General features: G+C 42.5%; 1 protein-coding gene across 1 annotated transcript in view; it reads left to right on the top strand.

Annotated features, from left to right (window-relative positions):
- The window catches only part of TBX20 (T-box transcription factor 20), a 48,657-nt gene that overhangs the window by 9,100 nt on the left and 14,352 nt on the right, over nt 1–25,205 (top strand). Inside the window, exons 4-7 of the mRNA XM_080383332.1 lie at nt 67–175; nt 5,794–5,952; nt 9,614–9,690; nt 21,123–21,232. Coding sequence (XP_080239458.1) covers nt 67–175; nt 5,794–5,952; nt 9,614–9,690; nt 21,123–21,232 — 455 coding nt within the window. The remainder of the gene's footprint in view (nt 1–66; nt 176–5,793; nt 5,953–9,613; nt 9,691–21,122; nt 21,233–25,205) is intronic.

The raw sequence follows: 25,205 nt of genomic DNA, 5'->3' as shown, positions 1-25,205 counted from the left end.
ATGCACACGCACAAGCCACGAGGTGAGATTTTTTTTCTGAGCAGGCCTTTTCCCTATGTGTTTTAGGCTGTACGTGCACCCGGACTCGCCATTCACAGGAGAGCAGCTACTGAAGCAGATGGTGTCCTTCGAAAAAGTCAAACTCACCAACAACGAGCTGGATCAGCACGGCCATGTGAGTAGCCCTCCTGGTGGGTGAGGGTGAAGCAACTGGTGCAGGGGAACAGCTCACTTGTGCTGCAGGGCTAAGCTTTTGAGAGGGGGACAGTGATGGGGAAAAGCTGCCGTGGCCCCCGTGTTCCCTCTCTCCTGGCCAGCCCTTCACACTGCGGTGGAGGAAGATGCTGCGCGAAGCTTAAACACGTTGGGTTTTAATCTGTTGTTGAGCAACAGGTGGCTTCAGAACTCAGTTTTTTGACCTTTCACAAGGTAGAGCCCAGGTCAACGCAAGCATTCAAATTATGCTCCTACTGCCACCAGAGGCAGAACATCCGTCAGGGGCAGGTTCAGGGTGGAGTTCACCATCAAAGCCAGGGAGAGAAGGGAGGCAGGTGGGCTTTTTGTCGTGCTTCTGACTGCGTTTTCTGGTGACTTGGCAGTATGTTCTGCCACTTGCTTTGGCTGGCAAGCTCACACATGTTTCCGTGTGTGCTTGGAAGCTCCCTCTCATTACAGGCAACTTGTTAGGGCTGGTCCATCAGTAAGAGCTCTTTTACTTCCAGATTTGTCACAGCATGGGCACAGAGTCAGCAGAAAATACTGATGTGACACCAAAGCAAGGACTACTGAATCAGAAAAAAAAGTGTGCCTCAGTTGCTCTTGAAATAACTGTAGGCTACCTGCAAGTCAAGGTGTCACGGGGTGGACTTGGGCCTCTAAATGAGATGGGTCCCAGCTCTGATTGGCACCAGTTTGTTCTCACAAGCCCTGAGGCTGGAAGATGGTAAATAGAATGCAGAGCTGCTGGCCATAAGCTCCTGCTATGCTCCATCATCGGGACAACCCCTTTAGCTACCTGACTCACTGTCTGATAGTAGGTGGTAAGAAAAATGGTCCTGTCCCCTCCCCGAAAGTGCCTGTAAAGTGCAGAAATGGATTGGTAGCACCTCCAAATTGTAAAGGAGGAGCTAAAAGTGTTGCCTCTGGGCTTGGCAGTTCCCCAGGGGAAGGCTGAAAGAGCAGGGGGTGGTTTTGGAAGGGTTGTTGGCTGAGAAGGGGACAGTTAAGAAGACCAAAGATAAAGGCAGTGTTAGTAAACAAGGTGTCGGGAAGAGAGGAATGATTTTGAACTGTGAAGCCTGCGCAGGAGTAACTAAACCTGTAAAACTGAATAATTGTGGCATACAGGGTATCGGAAATCCCTCCCATAGTGCAGTACTTATTGCCTTTTTGGACCGTGTGAGGTGGTGACCATTTGTCTGAGCTGTGTTCTGTGCAAATGCTTCTCATCTGAAAGAGAATTTTTATCATTTCAAGGCCTAAGAATTGAACCACAGCCATGGTCATTTAAAACACATCCTGGAGACAACAACAACAACAAAAGGAGTTAAAAAAAGAAAAACAAAAGAAAGCCCAGATAGATGCCTCTGTGTTGTTCTTTTGTAAAGATCTGTCTGTGGGTATATTTTTCTTGAATCTGGTTCCCACTGTTGCTCCCTTCCTGACTAGCAGAGAATGTCTTTTTTTTTTTTTTTTTCTTCTTCTTCTCCTCTTTTATTTCATAATCTGTAGAAGGGCAAAGCTGAAGATTTGTGGGCTCTATCACTGAGTGATGATAGAGCAGTATACGCGCACATTTAAAAAGAAGCATTTTTCATCATAACAGGGGCCATGTGTGCCTCTAATAAAGGGCTCGCAGCAGTATATTGCAAACCTGTTAGGAGTGGTGCAGTTCCCAGAAGCCCAGATGAGTATAAAAAAGAAGTAGGTCTGAGAAGCTGTCGGGAACAGAGACATGTGACAGAGCAAGAAGATGTAATAGTCTCAGATACAGGCAGTGGGAGAAAAGGATCTGCAGCATTTGAGATGCGTCCGCCTGATTGACTTTCAAAGCAGCAGCAGAGGTGGATCCCATGCTTTATGCAAAGGCTTTGGACAGCCAAAGTTGATGGAAAGTTCTGCATATTCTGTTCAGAACAAGCCCTGAAGGCTTGATCCTGTGTTGAGGTTTGTGTGACAGGTGCTGCCCCTTCGCAGAGCATTCCCTTTTTAATATTTTGTGGGGGTTTATGTTCCAAATTAGGTTGTCAGCTTTTATGTGCTGCTTTATTGAAGCTATGTAGATACCGTCATTGGATGCTCACTAGAATTAAGAAAGAAATTAATTCTCTGGAGCTCTTAAGGAGGGCTCATGGTGATATGTTCAATGGCATTTCTGAGCTCCCATGTACTAAGAGAAGGGGAGAATCTAAATTCCTCCTGAAATCTCTCCCTTCAGTCTAAAAGAGCCCTTCTTCACTAACAAGATCTTTTAAACTGACCTGCTAAAATCTTAATTACGTTCGATAATGCGTGTTGGTTCCTGAGGAAATTTGAGTGACCTAAAACATGCCTTTAAATACTAGTTATAGGTAGAGAAGCTGGATCCAACCTGATTCCAATTCTACTTGCTTGCTTTCTCCATCCTCCAGAAGACAGTTTTGGTTGTGAAGGTAATTGTGGTGTTTTATTTGTAGGGCGGTTCATTTCCTGAAAAGGAACCTGAAGAGAAGAGAGGCATTTGTTTGTTCTAGCATTTGTTTTTTTTCTCTTATTTCGAGACTTTTGGAGTTGGCAAACATTTCTGCTTGTGTATCTCCAGCAGCATGCATAACCTCAGAGCCATGTACATGTTCTCCCCGAGCATCAGGCAGCAGCCTTATCTCTGTGTGCATGACATACAGCTTGCTCCATGGAAACACTTTGAGATATCCTTACCAGAGGAAGGAAATGGCTCCTGTCTCTGGATTTTTATAGCTGAACGAGTAATTCCCATTTCCCTGGTTGTGGGACATTTATGAACATGATTTTTTCCCCAGATTTCTGGTGGTTTTACACACAGGCTGATTCTTTTAGGACTTTTGGTTGCACTTAGTTGGGGTGGCGTCGTTTCTGGTTTCTGGTGAGGTGAACCATGAGTGTATACATTATTGCAGTTGTTTTTCTGGCATTTATGATAGCAAAGCTCAAACACATGAATGCTTGCAAAAGCAAATGTAAAGGTGTGAACATGGCCAACAAGTAACTGTGAAAGTAGGGGTTTCGGAACAGACGCAAGGAGCTATGCCCAGAGTTGGTTTTTTTTTAGAGTCAACCTGGCAGAAGTTAGGAACCTCCATGCTTTTTGAAAGGAAACTTCGCCGGGTAACGCTCTTCTTTGGTGAATATGGAAGCTGCATTCACAGAATAGCTCCTGAATTCAAAGCCACCTCAGGGATTTTGCAGCTGGCATCCAGATTGCCTCTGGTGACTGGTCTGTAGCCAGTGGGAACCAGATGCCTACAAACCTGCCTGACCTTACAGCAAACAGGATCCTGTAAAGATGGATTCTGGTCATCTCCCCTGCTGCAGGCTGTCAGCACGAAGGCAGGCGGGATGGCTGGGGGCCTGTGGCCATGCTGTGCTGCCTGCAAGCGTGTGCCAGGGGGCTGCTGTAAGGGTATGCCTACCTGATGTTCCTCTCGGGGCAGGCGAGCACAAGTATCGCACAGCTGGCATCGGGGATTTCCCAATAGCTATGATAGCTACACCATGCAGGTGGGGGATGGCTTGGACTCTGAGACCACCCTTGGGGGTACTCTGGAGAGATGCACGCTGTGTATCTAACTCCTTTGGGCTGTTCTGATGATACTAACAGAAGAAGCCACACGGAATTAATGGGCATTGTGTCTTTGTGCAGCATCCTGCTGACTTCACTATCACTGAGTAGTGCAACATCAGCAGCCTGTGCGGGGATGCAGGTGGAGTGCTACGTGCATGGACCCTCACGAAAAGGAAATAGTGACCTTAACCTTGGCCATGGGTCTTTGTGACCTCCTGGCTACCTTCAGTACTTGTTTTGTACCTGAATGACCTGATCTGCCTCTGGTGGGAAGGTGGAGGGAAGAGCATGGTGGCAGGGGATGTTATCCATGTAGCTTTTGGTTCTGGAAAACTTTCATAAAGGATTACGTGGTCTTGTTTGAGAGATGGGGTTTTCTTTATCACCGCTTGCATTCAGAGAGGAGTGAAAGGGAAGGGCATGCGTGGGAGCTGCTCTGTCACAGCTTTTTCCTCTTTCCGCTCGGCTGTTGCTCAGATGTAATGTCTTGGTGTGAATATCACGGCCATGAAAGGCAATGGGAAGCTCTGTGGGCCAACCCCTCGGTAAGCTCATCACCATCCATGCACTGCCCTTTAAAGTGTATTTTCCAGCTGCTTAGAGCAGCCCAAGTGGCTAGGATGGCAAGATAAAATTTTACAGAGAGAGGGAAAAGTGCTAAAGATATTAAAGGCAAGGTCAACGGGCAGGGTGTGTGTGTGTATGTAAAATGGTAAAGTCATTTGGGAAAGCACTTGTGCTGGTAAAAGCAGACACGCAACACTTTCAGGACAATGGTTCCCCATCACTGTAATGACTTACTTGTCACTGTGTGTCCCACCCTTCTAAGTCACAGTGCCGGTCTTCACAACATTTGGCCCCGAAGGAGCAGCAAAGAAAACACTGATGGAAATTTTAGCCTCAACAGAGCTGTCCCTAAGCTCCCCACTCCAATGCAACGTGCAACCTTTCTCGTTGACTGAGTTAGCATGAAATACTGCACCACTTCTGCTGTGTTTCAGCTGAAGTTAACGCTTCCTGAGGAATGCGCATTAGCTATTCCAGATGTACGGAGCTGACTGTAACGTTGTTATGGCCCCTGCAAAATAGAACCACCCACACCATTGCCAATTTCGTCTTGTGACTGTGATTATATCCAAAACAAGGACTGGTGCAAGCCGAGCTCTGTATTTAATTCTTATATTGTAATACTGTGGTTAGAGGCAGCCAAACAGGCCTCCAGCCAGTGGTAACTGAAGCAAGTGGGACTCTTGGTTTGACTCCAGTGAACGTTGAAATTGGGTAGTTGGTACATCAGGTTTCAAATTGTTTTGGGAGCTCGTAAACAATTATTAATGAGGATAAAATGGCAAAACCTGGGGGTTCTGTACTGGTTTCCCTCTTTGCTCTCATTTTTGGTAGTCTACACCAAAGAGCATCTATGAAGCAGTTTGCTGTAAAGGTTTGCCACAGTAAAAGGACATGGGGAGTTTTATTTTTGGTCAGCCAGTTTGTGCTGCTGCTGGTAGTGTTTTTTCGGTTGGGTTTTATTTTTTTTGTCTGGGTTTTTTTTGAGGGATCCCTGGCTGTTTTCATTCTGCACCTGCACATTTTTGCAAGTGTGGATTCTCAGTCGTGAGCTTTCAAGAGTTATGTATTTACACTTGCAGCAGACACCTGCAAACTTGGGCACACGCTAGCAATAACAAATTCTGTATGTAAACCACCTCACCTGTAGGAACAGGTATTTATGCTTCAAAAAACATGTGCTCGCCAATGGCGTAGGAGTGGGAGGAAACTAGCTCCCGGGATGTCTGCTTTTCCACCTTCATTTTCTGGAACTGCCCAAAGGAGCTGGAAAGTTTGCTCTGAAAATCAGCCTCTGGCTAGTTACATTTCAGTTGTCTCCTCTGCCATGTTAATTAGGTCTTCCCCCCACCCCCTACAGTTTTAAAGCTTTTGAGGGTCCGGCCAACCTTCCTCTCAGGACAGAACCTTCTCACTCTTCCTTGCAGATCATTTTGAATTCGATGCACAAATACCAGCCAAGGGTCCACATTATTAAGAAGAAGGATCACACGGCTTCTTTGCTAAATCTGAAATCAGAAGAGTTCAGGACGTTTATCTTTCCAGAGACAGTTTTTACTGCTGTTACCGCCTACCAGAATCAATTGGTAAGTACAGTTGTTAACTTCCATGGATTTAATTAAATCCCACCCTGCTGAAAACTCCCTTTCCCCCAACCTAAATGAGGAAGCCTTCTGATACAATTCTGCTTTTCCATGCCAACGTCTGCAGTGACCATGCATGATCAGCTCATATCCAGGAGTAATCCTTACCTCTACAGGCAGTACTACTAACTTCAAAAGTATTATTCATGGGAGTAAAGATGACATGAAAGAGGTTTTAATTTGTCTTCCCTTCTGTCTATACAAAGCTGTTTGCATACTATCATTTAGTCCTTCTGTAATTATAGCTCATTAAGGAACTGTTCTTATTTGCAGCAACCCTTCATGCCACAAGCTATTAGCTGAGAGATATCCTGGTTTGCACATGATTTCATGGGCTTAAAAAGTTGGCTAATTAAGCTGTAAGGCTCAAACGTAAGGGAAATCACTCAGAGATATGCTTTTCAGAGGCTGCCCAGATTACATCCAGATGTTTGAGTTTCAATTTGCATACCAGTGAATAATATATACAAAATGGAAGAGATCATAACAATGGATTGCTAATGAGTAATTTTAGGAAGTATATAAACAATCAGAGAGCAGAGGATCTCCTTGACAGTGGATAGGGCTTTAATATTTCAGTCAGTGGAAAGACGTTGTTGGCTTCAGTGCGATTCAGAGCATGCTGTAAGGGCTTGATGACTGTGGCACTTCAAAAAAAAAAAAAAAAACAAACCACTTTCCCTCTCTAATTCCCCTGAGTTAAGAAAAATATAAGTACTGTCCAAATATGTGGGCAGGCAGCATCATAGAGTCAGTGTACCTGCTGGATTTTTTAAAGAAGTCTGCATTTCTTAATGTGAAGCAAAAGTAACTAATTTCTGAATGCCATGAATAGAATGATACTACTGCATAGGGGGCTGAAGAAGCTCTGAAGATGATAGTAGTAGAATTATGTCCGTCCTTATGACAGACCCCACATCCCACTTCAAGGCTTTAATATCAACGTGTATTGGTTTTAAATTCAGGTTTGTATTGGAATGCTGCAGAAAATGCATTCAGCACCTGGCAATCTCAAGACTATAATGTTTGGACAGGCGGTTAGATTTTTCCACGTAACTTTCTGTAGAAACCAGCAAAATAGTAACAGGCACAAAACCAGCTAAACCTGGAATTTATTTCTGTAGGACGGATTCGTGTTGACCAACAATATTTACACCAGAGATGTTTCTAAACTAACCTTCCCAAAGCATATACATTGAGTCCTGGAAAATTTCTCAATGGAACATCTCCGGAACCCCTAGAGGTGGATGCTGTCATTTTATTTATGACTAATGAAAATGGAGCCTTTTTTCATTTTTGCCATTTCTTTCAGAACTGTTTTAAGGAGGGATTGATTACATTTCTGGAGGTTATTAGATAAAAGCTAAATACATTACACTTTCAACAAACTATCTCATAATTTAAGATTTAAAGGGCATGCATTTGTTTAAACAGTCAAACCACTGCCGCAGAGTTGAATTGTAGGTCAGATTTCATTTTAAAATGCTTTCTAGCAGATGTTCTCTGATTGTTTGTGAGACAGTCTCTCAGGAAAAATATGGCCATAAATGATTGTGAGTCTCATCTGGCTTTGGTGGATACAAAGAGTTTCTCTTGTGATGTCATACCAAAGCTTTAATATTAGGAAAATGGAAGTTTGATTGGTGAAAATATGCTCAAGAGATGAAGAGATGTCCTTATTATTCTGCAGTGCAGTTGGCTCGCTGTGTTGGTGATCTAAGTCAATGGAACTAGTCAGAGCTTGTCTTTTTTCGAGGTAGTTTTCAGAATGCTGCCATAAAAATGTTCACTGTATGTGAGGCCCAGACCCACTGCTTTCTGCAACACCACCTTGAGTCAAGGGCTTATGGATATCTTGGGAGTAGAATGAGACTCTAACTAACTTGCTGGGCTGTTGCAAGCTCCTGTGACAAGGCTGGTGTTCAGGGTAGTTGTACCTGCGTGATGAGACAACCTCAAACCATCAGCCAGCACTGAGGTCCCGTGCTGTTTGACCAGCCCGTAGGAACAACCAGTGAGCTGCAGCATCTCCTACGCGGTGCCTCGAAGCAAGGGCTTTCTGCAGAAAGCTTGCCCCTGGGTGCACCCGAAATGCCGGGCAGGGCAGACAGCACCCCGGGGGTGCAGTGAGCTGCCTGGGGTGGCAGGGCAGGTGGGTGGCAGCCGCAGGAACAGCCGCTCAGCGCATCGCTCGTATATCGCAGACTAGTAAATAAATACTCAGGTTTTGCTTTAAGCCTGTTCCCCCCTCTCTGTGTTTCCCTCCCAGACGACTTCTTTCTCAAAATGAAAAGTTGGGTTCAGTTGCCCTCTTTTTTTTTTTTCTTTTTTTTTTTTTTTTTCTTTTTATTATTTTGGAGGAGAAGCCGCCCTATTTTGAAATACCTTTGTTTGATGAGAGCATTTGATTGTTTGAGGATTTGGAAAAGATCCCTTTTCTTTCTGAGACTCAAGGGCTGGCTATTAAAAATGACTTTGTGGCCCCTCCAATACAGGCTTATTTTTGAGGAAAGCCAGGCTGACATAGCCACTCGGTATGAAATGCCGAGAGCTGTTCATTTTCATGGGCTTCAGCGAGAGCTGGAGGCATTCACTGCCTTGCAGGACAGGTCCTGTGTTGTCCCTTGTCAAGCTCTAACTCCCACTTACGGTTTTATTTTTAATTCTTGGAAGAAGTATGGTCGGAAAATCTGAATGTTGTGATGATGTCTTAGGTTTTATTCACCAAATCACATTCGGCTGGACAGCTAGAAAACTTCACAAGGGCAATGGTGTATTTTTTTCCTGCTCCCAAAAAAACACTGGAAGCCACCACCTATGCCTGGAAAGTTGCTCTGGGGCAGAGGGACTCCATCTGATCACTGGGTTACTCTGGCAGAATGGAAAGGCTGACAGGATGCACTGGGCAGGTTTGTAGCTGCCTTAGAAGAAGGAAGGAGAGTTTTGGTTGTAAGAGCTCTGTTTTTCCAGGACTGTGATGGTTTTAATGGGGTTACTCCTTTAATCCAGGATCTGTCACTTTAAATCTCAGTTCTCCCCACATTTTCCCTCCCTCCTTCCCTTTCTCAGCCTCTTTCCATGCGAAAGCAGTTAAACTTCCCCCAGGTCAGGGCTGGTAGGTCTGGCTGAGAACATTTACATCCTAGTAAATAAATAAATAAATGGATGGTGGGTCTGAACAGAAACAACTTCAGGTCTGCAGGCAGTGGCTCCTGCTTTGGGCTCATACTAGTTGCTGTGCAGGTCCACCAATGAGGCTCAGATGTTAGTGAAGTTCTGTGTGTTGCTCATGGAGAAGACAACCCGATTCACGCTGTTCAGGTATTTGGAAGCAGTAATGCTGTACGTGGCTGGGTTCCTGCTGCGCTGGGTAGCACACAGGCTGAGCCCACTGTGCCCTCTGGTCTTTCCATTGCCATATGTGTAATACACCCTGCTCTGCCTCCCCAGCTTTGCAGCATCTCAAGAGTGGCACACACGCACTCACACAAGGAGCACGGATAAAATTAGCAGTGAAGTCAGGAGGATGGATCGGTTAACACTTTGTACGCTGCAATACCTTAACACTATATTCATGTTGCGTTGCTCTTTTCTGTGTTTCCAGATAACCAAGTTGAAAATTGACAGCAACCCTTTTGCTAAAGGATTCCGGGACTCTTCCAGACTCACTGATATCGAGAGGTAATGGGGACTTTCTGTTTACTTTCCATGCAGATAAGATAAAGAGAAGAGAGGGTTTGTAGAAAAACCATCCTTTCAACTCCTGAGAAGCTGTGCATTTTAACGTTATCTTGTTGCATACAGTAAGCCTCCTCCACCTCCTTTAAAAATACTTATAAACTTTATGAAGAAAGAGCTGTTTTGAGTTTTGACATCTGTTTCAGTTGGGGCCAATATATTCATCTTCCTGAGGGGGCTTCTTTAAGGGGGGAGAGGGTCAGTTTTACAACTTCGGAATGAAAAGCTTTTTTTCTTATCATGCCATTTAATCCTACTGAGGGCTGTGAATTGGGTCAATGAGAAACAAGGGCAGTGGTCCTGTGAAAAACATCTTTATAGCTCCCCACTGCTCCACACAGTGGAAAAGAGAGAAGGGAGCTTCCCAAAATACACTTCAGCAGTCCCAGACACTGAAGTCAGCAATTATTGCCATCAGGACGAATCCCATTAACTCCCACTCTGAACGACAAAGATGCCATTTTTGTTTCACCAAAATTGTATGGCAGGCTGCATCGGGGGAAAGCTTTATCTGGAAACTGTGGAGTTCCGTGTGTGTAGAGCTCGTTATAAACAACTGCTGCCATAGGGACAGAAGCATTAACCCACAGTTGAGTAGGAAATAAACTTCAATCTCTTGGTAGCTCTCCAGTTCATCACATTTTTATGATATCATGTCAAATAGTTTGGCAAATGAAGCAAATTAAGCTGCCTGTGTCCTTTAGACTGGAAGAGAACTAGATGGAGGTGGATATAGTGCATCCAAACTTTTCTATGAGCACACAACCATGAAAGAAAGTTTGGAGAAGCCAAACCCCTCCAGGCTCCTAGGTGGGGGTATCCAGATGTATCTGTGAATCATCTTTCACGGGTACGTATAGGGGGACAAACTGCTCAATAAAGTCATATCCATACGGCTAGAGAAAGTCTATACAGCATTTTGGGAGTACATCAATCTAAGCAGGTCCATGGATGGGAAATAGTGGTATATTTTATACCTTACTAGTGACTGGATCATTTGCGATCTGTTGAGTAATTGAGTAAAAGAACAGTAATTTGGGGAAAGAGAGCTTGTAGACTGCAGTGCACACTTGCAAAGCTTTCAAAAATTGTTTCCTAAGTGAAAGCCTTCATTGAAAATGGAAAAAAAAAAACCCAAAGAAGAGATTTAATTAAAATAGCATAGACTGCTGTATTAACAGAGTACTAAGGTAAACAACTTCCAAAGCTCAGTTTTATATGAAATAAATAGCCAAGAAAGGACCCGTACGAAGAGAAGAGACTGTGATTTTCACATTTCAGTTTCCTTGTTTTACAGACAGGCGACATCTAATAACACAGCTATGCAAGGGCTGAGAGAGTCTGAACAGATAAGCTGGGAGAAAAACTTAGTTACCTCTGTGCAGCTGAACTGGCTGGTATCGTGGTGCTGGCTATGAAGGGAATATTTCCAGAGGACATCTTATTATAACAGCACATGGCATGGAGTCAGAATGCTGAGCATAAACCGCAGTGCCCTTTTGTTTATTGATAAGTGTAAGAATAGAGCCTGAGACAGGCAGCCTAGCCCAGGCACGAATGTTGCCATGAACAATAATGTAGCCAAATGTGAAACCTACAATAAATACAAGAAACAGAACATGAAAAGTATTGAAATGACATTAAAACTGTGGTTTTGCGAGGCCAAGTTTGGTTAAGGTCTTATTTTGACTTTAAATTGGAAAGCTTAGCCCCAGTTAGGGAACAGCGGTATTTAAAAAAAAAAAACAAGACCTGCTGCACAACACATCAAGTAATGAGAAGGTAAAAGGGTAACACACAAGAGGGCTGGTAACAGCCTGTTTGGGAATTTCCTAAGTTATCTGATATAGTCCAGAAATACCTAGGGCTCTGTTCAGTGCCAGCATTAAAATACTCAGGCAGAGGAGTATGCCATTCTCTGAGTGCCCACTGGTTCTACAGATTTCATCTTAGCACCAGCAAAATTTCTTCAAGAAATCTGATACAAAGCGAAAGAAATAGCAAAGTGGGATGTGACAACAGGAAGACTTTCTTGCTTGATGTCCATTGTGACACGTGTTACAAGATGTAGGTGATACATTGAATAGTACGACATGACCCTTGCTTGGTCCAGTTGGAAACTTAGTCATTTCTTCAAGATCACTGTCTGATAAGAATAATTATTTGCCAGGGAAAAGGCTAGGCAGGCCGAATGCACATTTGCACAGCTCTTGAAAGCGAATAGTTACCTGGAAGCTGTGAAAACACTTTCCATGCATTGCTTCCTAAGCAGGGCTGCGTACAGCACATGTGTACATGATGCACAGCACTGTGTGGCGAGCTCAGCGCTCTTCTGCAAAGCATCCTGTGATGTTAGGGCCAAGGGAGCACTCATTTATCACGGGTTCCAGCTTTTCCGAATGACCTAAGTAGTGTGAAAGTGTACCGAGCTTTGTATTTCATTTCCAGGTATTTAAGCCTGCTTTTTCCTAAACAGCCTTTGGGGAGGGAAACAAATCAGATCAATTGATCTTTAGAGACCTAAAGAAATTAAATTAGTCTGGAGTCAGTTACTGCACTAAACCATCCAGTAATTGGATTGCCCCTTGTAACTGATTGAAAACAGCCTCTATCTGTAACAATATAGGGAGCTTTTCTTTATAGTAGATCTGAGAGAAAAACACATCTTTTTATGACATGATGACAGAAATTGCACTTTTTTAACCTAATTGAATATGATTTTATAAATATGTGACTTTAACGATTTCAGGCTTCCCATTCTAGATTTACGATCCTTATGTTGAACGTTCAAGCTGCAAATGCCTTTAGGATTAAATCTGTTTGCATTATATGTGTTGGAGTTAAAATACTATATGTAAAGGAAGTGAAAATTGCAAAATGGTAAAGGAGGTAGGCAACAGCAAATCTGTTGAAGTGCCCATATTTTCTCTTGTTCCTGTCTAAATACCTTACAATGGTTTCCTTGTACTCCTAGCGATATATGCGAAGCTCTTAACTACTGAAAAGATCTGTGGTGAGTTTGGTATATATCAAATTTTCAGTAGGATGTGAGATTCTTTCCACAATCAACTCTTTCCATACATTACTTCTGGTAATCTATTTATGGCAATGGGGCAGACTTTATCTGCGGCTGCTGTGATTTAGATAAGTTGTCGATTCACCTTTTGATCTTTTTATGCAGTATTTACATTTCCTCTATTACAAAAAAGCTCTCGCAGTGGTTGTGATTGAAAAGCTGAACATTTAGTACCAACTGTCAAAATGCGGAGCTTAACGTGGTGTTGGCTATGGGATGCCAAATGCAGTAATGTGGATGAGCATGATCTTTTTTTAATGGTAACATTTGTGAAAAAGACTGCTGCAGGTTTGGTAATGAGCAATTCACTCTGGAGATAGGCTTTAAGGGAATATCTTTATGATTCTGCTTAAGAAAAAATTGCCAAAGCCATAAAGGTTGCAAAATCAGAACGCAACAGATTAATTTTTTTATCTTGAGCCTTAATTTATCTTTTAAGTTGCTGTGAAGAATTAGCCTTTTAAAAATAAAAAGATAAATAAAACCGTCACAATTAAACATCATGCAAATAATTCAGTGAAAAAAGTGATCATTTCAAGAGTGTGAATAAACAGAACTACTGTATTGTAAAATAATGATCAAACAAGAATTAACAGATCGTAATCACGATCTGAACATTGCTTGTCTATTTGATGCAGTTACATGGTAGGCAAGTTCAGGGTTTGGACTTGTCCCTGTTAAAGAGAACTAAGCAAGTATTCCCATCTCCATGAGTCCAGTAATGCTGCTGGGAGGTGGACACACACTTCAGGAAGCAATGTGGAAAAGTATGGCTGCACACCCAAGTAATTTTTAGACAGAGAAAGGAAGGATTTGGGGGATGGGAGAAGTAAGAGAGCTGCATCCCAGCATCCCAGCTGGATTTGCATGGTAATCAGATTCTGAATTTTCCCCTGAGGAACTTCATGTCTGAGATGGAGAAATACATTGTCCTGGCTTACAAGGCTGTAAGCGAGATGGATGCTAATGCCTGGGTGTGGGCACTGCCCTGTTGAAGTAGCAGTTGAAGCCACGTGCTTACTGATGTGCTGTCCACGGCAATCCTATCCTCCATCCCTTACCTGCTTACCCCCCAGAGCTGCCTTCCTCCCCATTCCCACTGCTTACTGCTGGTCTGGAAGAACTTCCTTGACGCTGCAAATCCCTCTACCAACAGCCAGAAATACATACTCTTTATGACCTATTCCCATGTCCGTGGTTAGTAGGGCTTTTGTCATAGCTCTCCAACAAGTCAAACTTCCCAGCTGATCTTTTATCCTCAGCTACTTCTCAGTCTGCAAATGTCAGCAGTCAGCCATGGGAGATCATCTCTGATGTCTAGACTGGGAGAAGAAGTCCTGAATTTAGGGAGAAAGACCAGGGACTCTGGTGCCTAAATGCCTGGTATCTGGTGCCATTCCAGATGTGCTGATGTTGCTCCAACCTCCAGCCGCTGCTCCAGAGGGGTAGATGGGTTGTCTGTATTTTCTGCACCATCCCTCCCAGACCACTGCAGATGGCTGGGATGTCTTAAGACATCTAGAAAGCACTACCTGCTTACACTTAGACACCTGAAGCATTCCCTTCAGCTCTGGTTCCTTCAGCTTCACTTACTGTTAGCCAGGTAACTATTCCTTTTCCCCAGCAGAAAGCCTTCCATGCCAGCTAAAATGTCTTCAGTTCCCTAGATTTTAAGCACTCATACCCTGGCTCATTTTTCACTTACGTATTCTGCTATCTATCTTTTTACTTGTGCAAAATGGTATAAAAATATTTCAATTTGCTAGTGTTTTCCACTCGCCTCGTGCAGGTGTAGTGCATGCATAAGGAGAGGGGGTATGTCAGACCAGACCCATGGTTTCCACCCCAGAGGAACTTTTCCAGGGACTTCCCTCAGCCCCAGTTTTACAGTGCTGCCCTGTTCTCCTCACCTCTCATCCTCTGCCTGGCAGTCAGAAAGAAACAGCTGCAGTCACTGGGTGAAGTGGAGCTCTGTGGGGTTGCCTACAGTAGAGTTAAGTGTGTCACTATATTTGGTGAAAAAAGATACAGAGAAAGAGCTTTGACATAGGTTTGCCAGTGTCTGCTTTTTTCCAAGTCGGAGAAATTTTACCTTTTCCTTTCTTTTCACTCCTTGTATAAAAAATAGCTGGTTTTCTCATTTTTATTTGCAGTTGAAAGAAGCAGAGTGGGTATATTTAATAATCTCGTACTCCTTCACAAGTGTTGTTACTCTTCCCATGTGATGGCTTCAGCCAGGCTACATCACTTCCATGCATATTACAGCTCTTCCAGAATTGCCATCAGTAGCAATGTTTATTGCAAGGGTCCAGTAAATACCACTTAGGAGATACACTTGTTCTTCCTTCTGCAATCATCAAAACCTAGATTTTTTCATAATTTAATTCTTGTTTCCTTTCTCTTTTAAAATCATGTGTTCTTGGAGTGTTGCATCCATCCAACATTTGCGCGATAGTTTTGGTTTTGTGTGAAAGTGTTCGGTGTCTCTGTATTAGCTTTCGGGCCAAATTAAACTTCAGCTCACGTGAGCCAATGCAGCTCTTCCCTGGTCACAACTGGTTCAGTTTTAGTCTAAGCAGTGGAACGGAGCTACTTTGGTCTGGTCTGGGATTTGCTCTATCCCATGTCAGAGCTGAATTAGGTTCCTATAGTCAGCCTGTAATATTCATCTACCAGTATAAGAGCAACTATACGTAGCAAATTAGTATGTCTCTGTTTGTGCATGTGTAAAATAGCAACTAAAACCCACAGGAACACGAAAGCAGAGTGATATCTGAATAGTGGTTCTGACAGTGTGTTGTTCAGTCTTTGCTGTTGTTATGGAAATGTATTTGGTCCTCCTGCTGTGTTGGGCTTTTTTTGTTTGCATTTGTTTTTTTGTTGTTTTGGGTTTTTTTACAGACTTGTTTTTAGCATTTGCGTCTTGGACAAATTAGTCATCTTTTCCCTTAAAAAAAAAAAGTTCTACTACAGTGCGACTTCCGACAAGTTTATTTTTGTGCCTTCTCAGCCCATTTATTCCATCTGTCTTCACCTCACCTCACTTCTGATCTCTTCTGTTATCTGGGCTTTCTTCCAAACATACTAACTGGCAGCTACAAAAAAAGGAAACCTTTGAAATACAGAACTAAAGAAGTCATTCAGGCTGCAAACTGATAATTCATACACTTTATATCCTGTTCTGTATTTTTCTTTGTGTTGAACTGAATGGCCAAGAAAAACATGGTTGTCAGTTTTATTATTTTATTATTTTCCTTCTGTTAATTTCTTTCTTTCTTTCTTTTTTTTTTTTTTTTTTAATTAACATTGCCTTTTCCTTGTAAAGAAAGAGGCAGAAAACAAAAGAAAAAAACCCAAATCCCATACACCAGGAACAGGGAGCAGATTCTGAGGATATTCTTACCTTTTTACTTACTGAGCACCTGGGTAGTATGGGCAAAGAGAGAAAATACCAACAGGCTGCTTGACTCCACTCTGACATTTGTGCCGCTTGCAGTGATTCCTGAGACAGTAACTTCTGCAGAAGATCTAAGTTCAGTGTACCTGGCTCTGCCCCCTGCTCTTTTTCACCACAGTCTGTCTTTTGCACATCGTCTTCAAAGGCGGTTTAGCCTGGCTCCCAGTGGAATGGGTAGCTGGCTATTGCATCACCCCCATCCTCCCTGGAGTCATGGTACAGCTCTAAGATGGATACTAACCCAGGCCTGGCTCCAGCAGGCTAGCTCTGGGTTAGCTTTTCTACCACCTTCTGCCAAAAGCAAATGTATTGCCTCACGCCTTCTTGTCCCAAAGGGAGAAGGTAGGCATCCTGTCTCCATCCCCTGAGTGCTGGCTCTGCCAGATTCAGGAAAATCCATAGCTTCGGGTGCGTGCAGGTGTGTAGCAGCATCAGCGCTGGTAATGCACTGTGGCCAGGTGAGCCCTCTTCTGTATCAGCAGAGGTCATGGTCATGCGCTTCAGAATCGGGGTCATGGTGATCACCAGGCTGCTGTGAATGCACAGGGGAAGCAGAGTAACAGCAAAAGGAGCAGAAAAAAAAATGATACAAAGAGGCATCAGAGAGATGCTGGCTTCCACTTACGAAGAAGTACTGTTTTTTCATCTTGATTAAAGATCTTTCTCAAGGTAATCTGGGACTTTACCATCTCCTGAGAGAATTTCTGTAATCTGGGTTGACAGCAAAAGGAAGTGAGCATCCTCACACAGGGCCTGGCTCCTTAGCTGCTTCCCAAGCCAGCTCTGTTTTCTGCCATCTCCCAGTTCATACCCATGGCAAGAACTTGGGTTTAGTCTGTAAAGCATTAGTGAATCATTCATCAGCTACATCAGGATTTTCCTATCTACTTTTGATCCTCTGAGACTACTCTGTGCATTAACTAAACAAGGCCAAAGACTCAGTTTGTACCTGCCAGACATAAAGCATCCCTAGATGGAAGTTTAGTTTTGGCATCAGTTGCCAGCAGAGGCAAGAGTGAAATCTTCAGTCAAGAGGTTAAAACCTGAAGAATGGCAAGATTCTCCCTGTGCCCTCTGAAAGCTTGCTAATTGATAAATTCTCCCCACCCTTCACTTTCTTCAATTCCTCATTCAAAATGCACCGTTTTATTTCTTGCACAGAGGAGAGAGGTGTTTTGTTGGCAATAAGCAGAGGTTTATTGATAGGGCTGGGCTCAAGGCGTGCTTCCATCAGAACACAGACCATTGGGATCAGCCCAAGCACCTTCTCCTTGTTACCTCTCCTCACATTTGTCCTGTCTCAGCACCTTCCCTGCGGGTGTGCTAGCTAATACAAGCTTAGTTTTCTGCTCTCCGTTTGGCACACGGTTCCTCCTTCTTTTTCCCAGCTTCAGCCCCTAACTTGTTCTTCTCCTGCCTGTCATCTGCTGCTACTACCCAGCTGTACACACAGCACAGCTTAATCATAGCAATATATTATGCCTATGTGTGTGTTTTTTCCCCCTCCTCTGGGTATTTACAAGATATCTGTGAGCTGAAGAGCAGTCTGGAAGACTGAAAATTGTTGGTAGACCACACAAAAAAATTTGACAGAAAGGGGACGTCTTTCCTTTATCAAGCTGGTGGCTTGTGATCTCTCAAAACAAAGTTTGTTGCTATTTTATTCCTAATAGAAGAAACTGTGGAGTTTTAAGATACATTAAAAGGTAAAAATCGTTAGGTCTAAGCGTTAGATAAGTGTCTGGTCACAAACTGAGTAACAGAAATACAGAAGTTGAGCACTGAGTAACTGGAAGTTACTTTGTTCTTCAGCCAGTTCAATGTGAATCAGCTCTGAAAAATACTAAAGGAAAGCTTTAAAAAACCTCCACCATACTCCTCACTTGCTAATTTATTTTTATTGAGCAGAATCATAAAATGGAAAATATTGATTTATTGTTCAATAATTTATAAAATTATTTCCATGAATCCTTTAAACCACATTGAGATATCCGAAGCTGTGGCATAGAGAACTATAAAGCCAAAGTTTTGAAATTATTATTATTATTATTATTATTATTATTATTGACTTTAAATAATTTTATTGGTCCACTCTACAGAGCACCATATTCTGCATCATCTACTTCCTCCTACACATCTACTTGGGAGAAAGTCCTGAAGCTCTTCTGCCTTCAAAGGCTGGAAGAGGCAGACCTCTTTCCATCCTGTGCTGGATGAGCTGTAACCCTTTTCTTCTCTAAGAAAACTTGATCTCCAGGTGGTACTCTCTGAACATGAAGTATTGGAGAGGCCAACATCCCTTTCCTTTGAAACACAAAGGGAAGGAAAGATTTTCCCTTAACTTAGGTCACTTGTCCAGGGCGGGGGACACCTGAGTGTAGACTCAAGCTCTTGTTTTTCTAGGTGGAAGAACCAGTACTTGGTGGGTAACTCAGAGATATACTTCATGAGTGGAGAAAAGACACCACTTCTTGGTTTTCTTTGTTTTGTTTCACATGCTTAGATGGTTTCCTGCCCTGCCTTTTGCATTCCATAGGTTTATTTGAAGGTTTATATGCAGCATGTATTGTATGTGGAAAGAAGAGTGTCCACCTGAAGGTTGTGGGGACCAGGTGCCTACATTCTGCTGTGAATCTCAACGCTTTGCACTCATGATGTGAATCACAGCTTCAACCTTTAAAATGAAAAATTAGTAGGCATGTTGTGCCTACTAGCATAAACCACCTACATGGTTAGGCAAGTTAAGCGTATACGATTTTGAATATTAAATCCCAGCTGCACAAAAGGAACTGCTTTTGTGAAATTAGTTCCTTTCCCTGATCCAAGTTTCCTCATTACTGTTCCCTCTGCCATAAACACATTTGCTTCTTGTGCCAATGAATGAGACTAATCTTTTAAAAACTTTAGCATACTACCTGTGACATTACAACATTAAAAATAAATAAATAAACCTACCACATAGTTCCCTGGTTTCAAACTTTGCAGATTCAGGGTTCACTAAGAAGTCATCTCTCTTTTTCCTTTAAAAGAAGACAACCATATAGAATAATAGACTTCTCTGTCTTAGCATACAAACCCATCTGGAAAGAATTTAGTCTATAATAATTGTGGGCATTTGATTTAGCTTTAAATCCCTGTAGGTAAATCAAATATAAATTTATTGGGGTGAGTTTATCCCCAAACCACCATTGGATCCAATGTTTTAGAGATGAATTTGGCCCACTGCACTAGAACTAGAGCTTGCATTGTTTCTGTTGCATCAGGATATTATTACAGGCTGCAATGTCTGTTGTTGTAAGCAGACCTTTACTAGAAATAAAGCCAATAGGGACAATACAATCACCTGACTCACATTTATTTTTCAGACCTTTAAAGATTAGTAATTCTTTGGTTATGGATACACTTATAGACTGGTATCTAAATCACTTAGATATCACTGGTCTAAATAATTCCGTTATTCTGTACTCATCTGAGATAGTCTTTTTTGTTAAGTACAATTCTTTGCATTTCACATTCTGCTTCAGAAAAAAAAAAGTTTTAAGAGGCATGCAGCACATTATGTAAACAATGGCATCTGTCTTTTTCTTTGCGAAGTCTTCTTATAGATAGCCCCGATATGCCTACTGTTTTCAATCACTTAAAAGGCAGTAATCCAATTATATCATCCTCTATGTAGGAACTGCCATTGCCTTCAGTCCACTTCCAATCCTGACACAAGTAAATCACTGATAAGATCCGCTTTTTATTTATATTTTTTTTCTGAGGAGACTAGCATAAGTAATGATGCCAGTGATAGACCAAGGACAAAATGACCATAATGGGCTTTCTGTAGGAAAGGAAAACATGTGCCATTGTGATTTATCATGTCACTTGGAAAATTATTTTCCTTGGAATTTCTTTAACAGCCACGCTCTCCAAGCAAAGGGTGTTAGCAAGTATGAATGGCCAAATGGTAAATTCAGACAAAACGGTCACTGAGCAGCAGATTGTTTTAAATCTAGCTATCACTACCTAGATTTCTTAAATGGGAACAGAAGGTCAAACCCATTTTGGAAATGTGCCTAGGTGGTATTCATCTTCGGGAGAATGCCACCTACTTACATGGAAACGCGCTGGGAATGTGTAAGGTTGGATCTTCCTTACAAACTGCTATGGCTTATCATGCAGATATGCCTTCCTTCTATTTAAAAATTGTTTGGGTGACTTCAGTGCTTTGTGCCACCAGCGAGGCAGGGGCCTGGCAGATGCTTGCAGCCTCCCAGAATAGATGCGGCACGAGATGGGCAGTATCTGTAGACTTCCTGCTACAAACTGGCCTCATCTCTGATGCTGAGAGAGCATGGTTAGAGCTGGCTTGTCTCTGGACACATCTGTCTCTTGCCCCTGACTTCAGAGAAATGGGAGAGCACCAGATGAGGGGGTTGTGTATGACGAGAAAGCTTGTTTGAAAGGAGTTGGACCACAGGTGTCTCTTTGAACCCAGATTGATCACTCAGCACAAATAACCCCAGAGCTTGTGTTTGTGAATTTATGAAGAGTGCTGGTCTTATATCCACTGTCTTGAGACCACATCCAGGAAATGCAGTGGGAAGTTCACTTTGCTGAAGAAGCAGTACCATGCAGGTAAGAGGTGATCAGCGATCTCAAAACGCTGCAGGCCAAGCCTGGCATTTGCAGTGGCATACCATGAGGCAACCCTTTGGTTAAGTAATTTCAGAGAGTGAGTGTGAAGAAAACTCTGATCTGGACAGAGAAAATGCAGTATGTTCATTGCATTTAACTTAATGAATTAGGAGGCTGTTTAGGATGTTATTGATGCAGTAGGATTTTTTCCTTTCACAGAGAAAGCGTGGAGAGCCTTATCCAAAAGCATTCCTATGCCCGATCCCCCATTCGAACCTATGGAGGAGAAGATGATCTTGGAGATGACAGCCAGGCAACACAAAGCAGAGGTAGGAAACCATGCTCGTGAGGTAAACCATGGTGACCTAGTTATGCTTGAGAAAAGGAGGACCACAGTCAGTGCTGCAGTACCCTGAAGCAGTTCTCTGGTGTGTGTCTGCCATGTAGTCCTATAATGAAGAAGAGTAGTTGTTACCTTATGGCTCTTCTGAACATCAGATATGCCCAAGGCACTGATGTGGGTAGCTAGTTCAGGGGATAGCTCTAGAGATGCCTATACAGACTTTGCCATCAGGAAAGAACTTATCTCTGCTTCCTTTTTAAGATGACTGAGAAACAGGCAATTTCATTACCGTGTTGCTGAGAACAAGCTAACACCCTCCATCTCTTGGCAGAACTTACTGCCTGGGGCTCAGCATCATTTCAAAAGGACTGTGTGGGTGTGCCATTTGCTGCTCCTCCAGCCTTCTGTGAATGGAGGACTGGTTCTGGCCATCTTCAACCAGCCTGTGATTAATCTGCTTTGCCTCTACAGGAAGAGAAGTCCATAGCTCCCTGGAAAATAGGTGTTTACTTATCACTTGGTCTCTAAAAGGTGCTTCTCCTGCTGAGGGAATTCACTTCAAATGCTTTATTAAATGGTTTGTCTACTTTAGCAGCCACAAAAGTAGGAGTAAGACAGGGTTCTTTGTGGGGATACTTGCTGGACAAATTGCATCTGTCATAATTTGCCACTGGAAATAGATCCCAAACCCACCCTGTGGGATCACTGACGAGCATAAACTCGTGTTGCATTATATTTTGCATGTTGACTTCATGACCTGCCTGATACGCAACAGCCACTTGAGGTAAAGCAGTTCTATCTGCCTTCCGACTGGCAGTGCCCTTGTCTTGTCCTCTAACTTCATACAGTGTTGCTAAGATAAGAGCATTATTTCTGGTCATAAGCTCTTCGGGCTTGTGCAGGGAAAACACACTTATTTTTAACCACGAGTTGCTCCTCAACAAAATGCGATTAGGTGGGCTTGTTCATACATGTCTATTCTAAGAGCAGTTCCTTAGATTGCGGAGTTTCTGGAGCAACTCCTCAGCTGGTACGATGCCATCCTTTCACATGCTTCTGGGGGATTACCTCGGTTCACGTCAGCTTAGATCCTAGGCCAGTTATTGTTGAAGACAGCGCTAGATTTTCCCATACCAGCAGTGCTCAGAGCACAGCATCTTCTCTCCAAGAATTAAAGTTCTCCCTGGTGTGATGTCCTCCTTTGGGAGTGACAAGGTGAACTAGGTGAACCTCAGCATGACAGCTGGCCATTAAAGCCTTTCTCTTCCGAGGAGAATCCCTAGGAAGGCATCATAGGAGGAAAGAATAGTTTATTACAAGTAGTTTTATGTATAGTAGATACAGGGTACAGTTCTGCATTTGCTCGCAATATGACAAATGAGTAAGTGACGAAGGTGATGAGTTGTGGCAACTGACTTTTTTCTGAGAGCCATGTGCTAGCATGGCAACCAGAGATGTGTGCAGAGAGTAAAACACACTGCTCTTGCAGATGAGTAACAGGTACTGCCTTCACTCTCTGTTTAGGTCTGGTGTCCTTAAATAAGGAAAAGTCCTCCAAGATATGAGGAGAGAAATGATGGTCTTATTGAAACTCCATAAACATTTTCATTTCTTCCGATGCATTTTAAAACTACCTTGCATGCAAAATTGAGGGATGTCCTCCCATACATATGAGAGTTGACAGCCAAATACATACATGTTGCTGGGTGGTGTGAGTTACAAGCTCTTTGAGGTCTCAACTGCCTCAGAGTTAATACAGCACATTCCCTTGGTGGTGGCAAATGTGGTATGTGAGACTTTTTTGAGTAGTAAGTTGCAATTAGAGACCACTACAGCTGGAGGAGGAAAGGGTGCTTATGGGAGTTCTTCATGAGAATCATAGAGGGTTGGAAGGGACCTTTAAGGTCACCTAGTCTAACCTCCCCCTGCAATGAGCAAAGGCATCTTCAACTAGATCAGGTTACTCAGAGCCCCATCCATCCTGACTTTGAACGTCTCCAGGGACGGGGCATTTACCACCTCTCTGGACAACCTGTTGCAGTGATTCACCAACCTCATAATAAAAAAATTCTCATATCTAGTCTAAATCTACCCTCTTTTTGTTTAAAACCGTTACCCCTTGTCCTATTGCAGCAGACCCTGCTAAGAAGTTTGTTCCCATCTTTCCTATAGTCCCCCTTTAAGTACTGAAAGGCCACCATAAGGTCTCCCTGGAGCCTTGTCCAGGCTGAACAACCCCACCTCTCTCAGCCTGTCTTCATAGGAGCGGTGTTATATCCCTCTGATCATTTCATGACCATTTATGAGAAGGGATCACATACTTTCTGAAAAACAGAGTTTATTGCTATTTATTTCCACTTATTTCAGCACCCACCCAGAGCATTCTCAGCTCAGCCTATTTCAGCTATCTGAAGATGGAAGTGGCTAGCCTTCAGTAGTATATTTATCCCAAAAAGTCCATTTCCAAAGGAATCAACAGAAATGAAACATAGAAATCCAATTAAAACTCTTTCATGCTTCATGTCTGGGTGCCTGTGCCCTAGCATCCACACACACTGGATTCACAGTAGCTCCCTGGAACAGGGCCAAATGTAAACCTTCCAGGCAAATCCAGATCTGCATCCCGCTTTCCCTGTAGCGCCATCATGCTCAGATATCCCCACATTTGTAAAGGGTTTTGTTCTGGTCGGTGAGTACAGTGTTATCTTTATAGTTTGGCTCTGGATCCTATAACTTCCCGGCGGTTGGGATTCGGTTCAGTGGGAGGGCCAGGATTTGGTTCAAGTCCATTTCTACTGCTGAACTGACACAATTTCTCTTTCCTGTTACTGGGCTGTTTTACTTGTTTCATTAGGCAGAGGAGGAATTAATCAAGAGTAGCTCTCTTTCTGATTTGCAAATATATCCCTAAAGAGATGTATTTTTAAAAAAATTATAATCTGAATTTTTTCTTTCTATTCCTGTTGGCTTATAGCTTTGTTTTGAGTATGTGGCTACAATTACTTAGTATACATAATTCCAATAAGTTTACCTTGACAGATAGGTGTCTTCCTACTTTTTTAACAATTTGGATGAACCTGACTTCTAGAATCAGATTTATGAAACTAATACCTGTTGTAAAACTTGTTCTCGGAATGTTTTGCAATACTGACATAAAATTATGTTTTGCCAAATACCCTCACCAGCAAATTTATTTCTTAAAGTAAGAAACATTTTCTCCATGGATGCAGTTGGACAAGAAGGAAAATACAGAAGGGACATGAGTTGAATTATTGTTTGAATAGGAATAAAAATTAAGAGTTTATTTATAGGATTTTATTGTATTCCCCACTTCTAGAAATCAGATATCTGAGGATGACGAGATGCACAGAGGAACCGCAGAGGTGAAAGGCAACAGTCTCAACAGATTATTTGAAAATGACCATGTGTAATGACTGAAACAAATTATTAGTGGCCTAAAAATTTGACTGTCAAAACCAAATAAGTAAATAATCCTAGTTTAAAGAAATCATTTCCCTTTTTTAATGATTCTAAAGTCTTCAGAGAAAAAGTGTTTAAAGAGATGGAAGATTTGTGAAAATAATCTTTGGAACTTTTTCAGATGAAAAAAATACCAAAGAAACCATTTCCATTTGATCAAAAATAGATAATTATCCTGACAGCATGTTTTTAATGTTTTTGTGCATTTCACTTAAAGCCTCACATCTTTTACTATGATTTGGCATTAGTGTTGTTTCTTAGAGCACTGTACACAGTTGGGAAAACAACACATGTTCTGACATGTTAGAATTTTTTGTTCTGTGTTTTAGAAAAAGTCAGGTTGATTGAAAAGATGCAGTGTTGACACGTTTTACTGGGGAAAAAAAAAAAAAAAAAGAAAAAAGGAAAACTTATGGTGCAATTTTTTCTGCATTTTTGCCAGACTGAAATTTTAGAAAAAAAATAACCAGTTCTACCGA

This window comes from Falco punctatus (assembly GCF_963210335.1).
Source record: "Falco punctatus genome assembly, chromosome: 4".
Taxonomy (NCBI): domain Eukaryota; kingdom Metazoa; phylum Chordata; class Aves; order Falconiformes; family Falconidae; genus Falco; species Falco punctatus.
The sequence above is the reverse complement of the archived record's forward strand: the minus strand, read 5'-3'. Positions and strand labels throughout refer to the sequence as shown.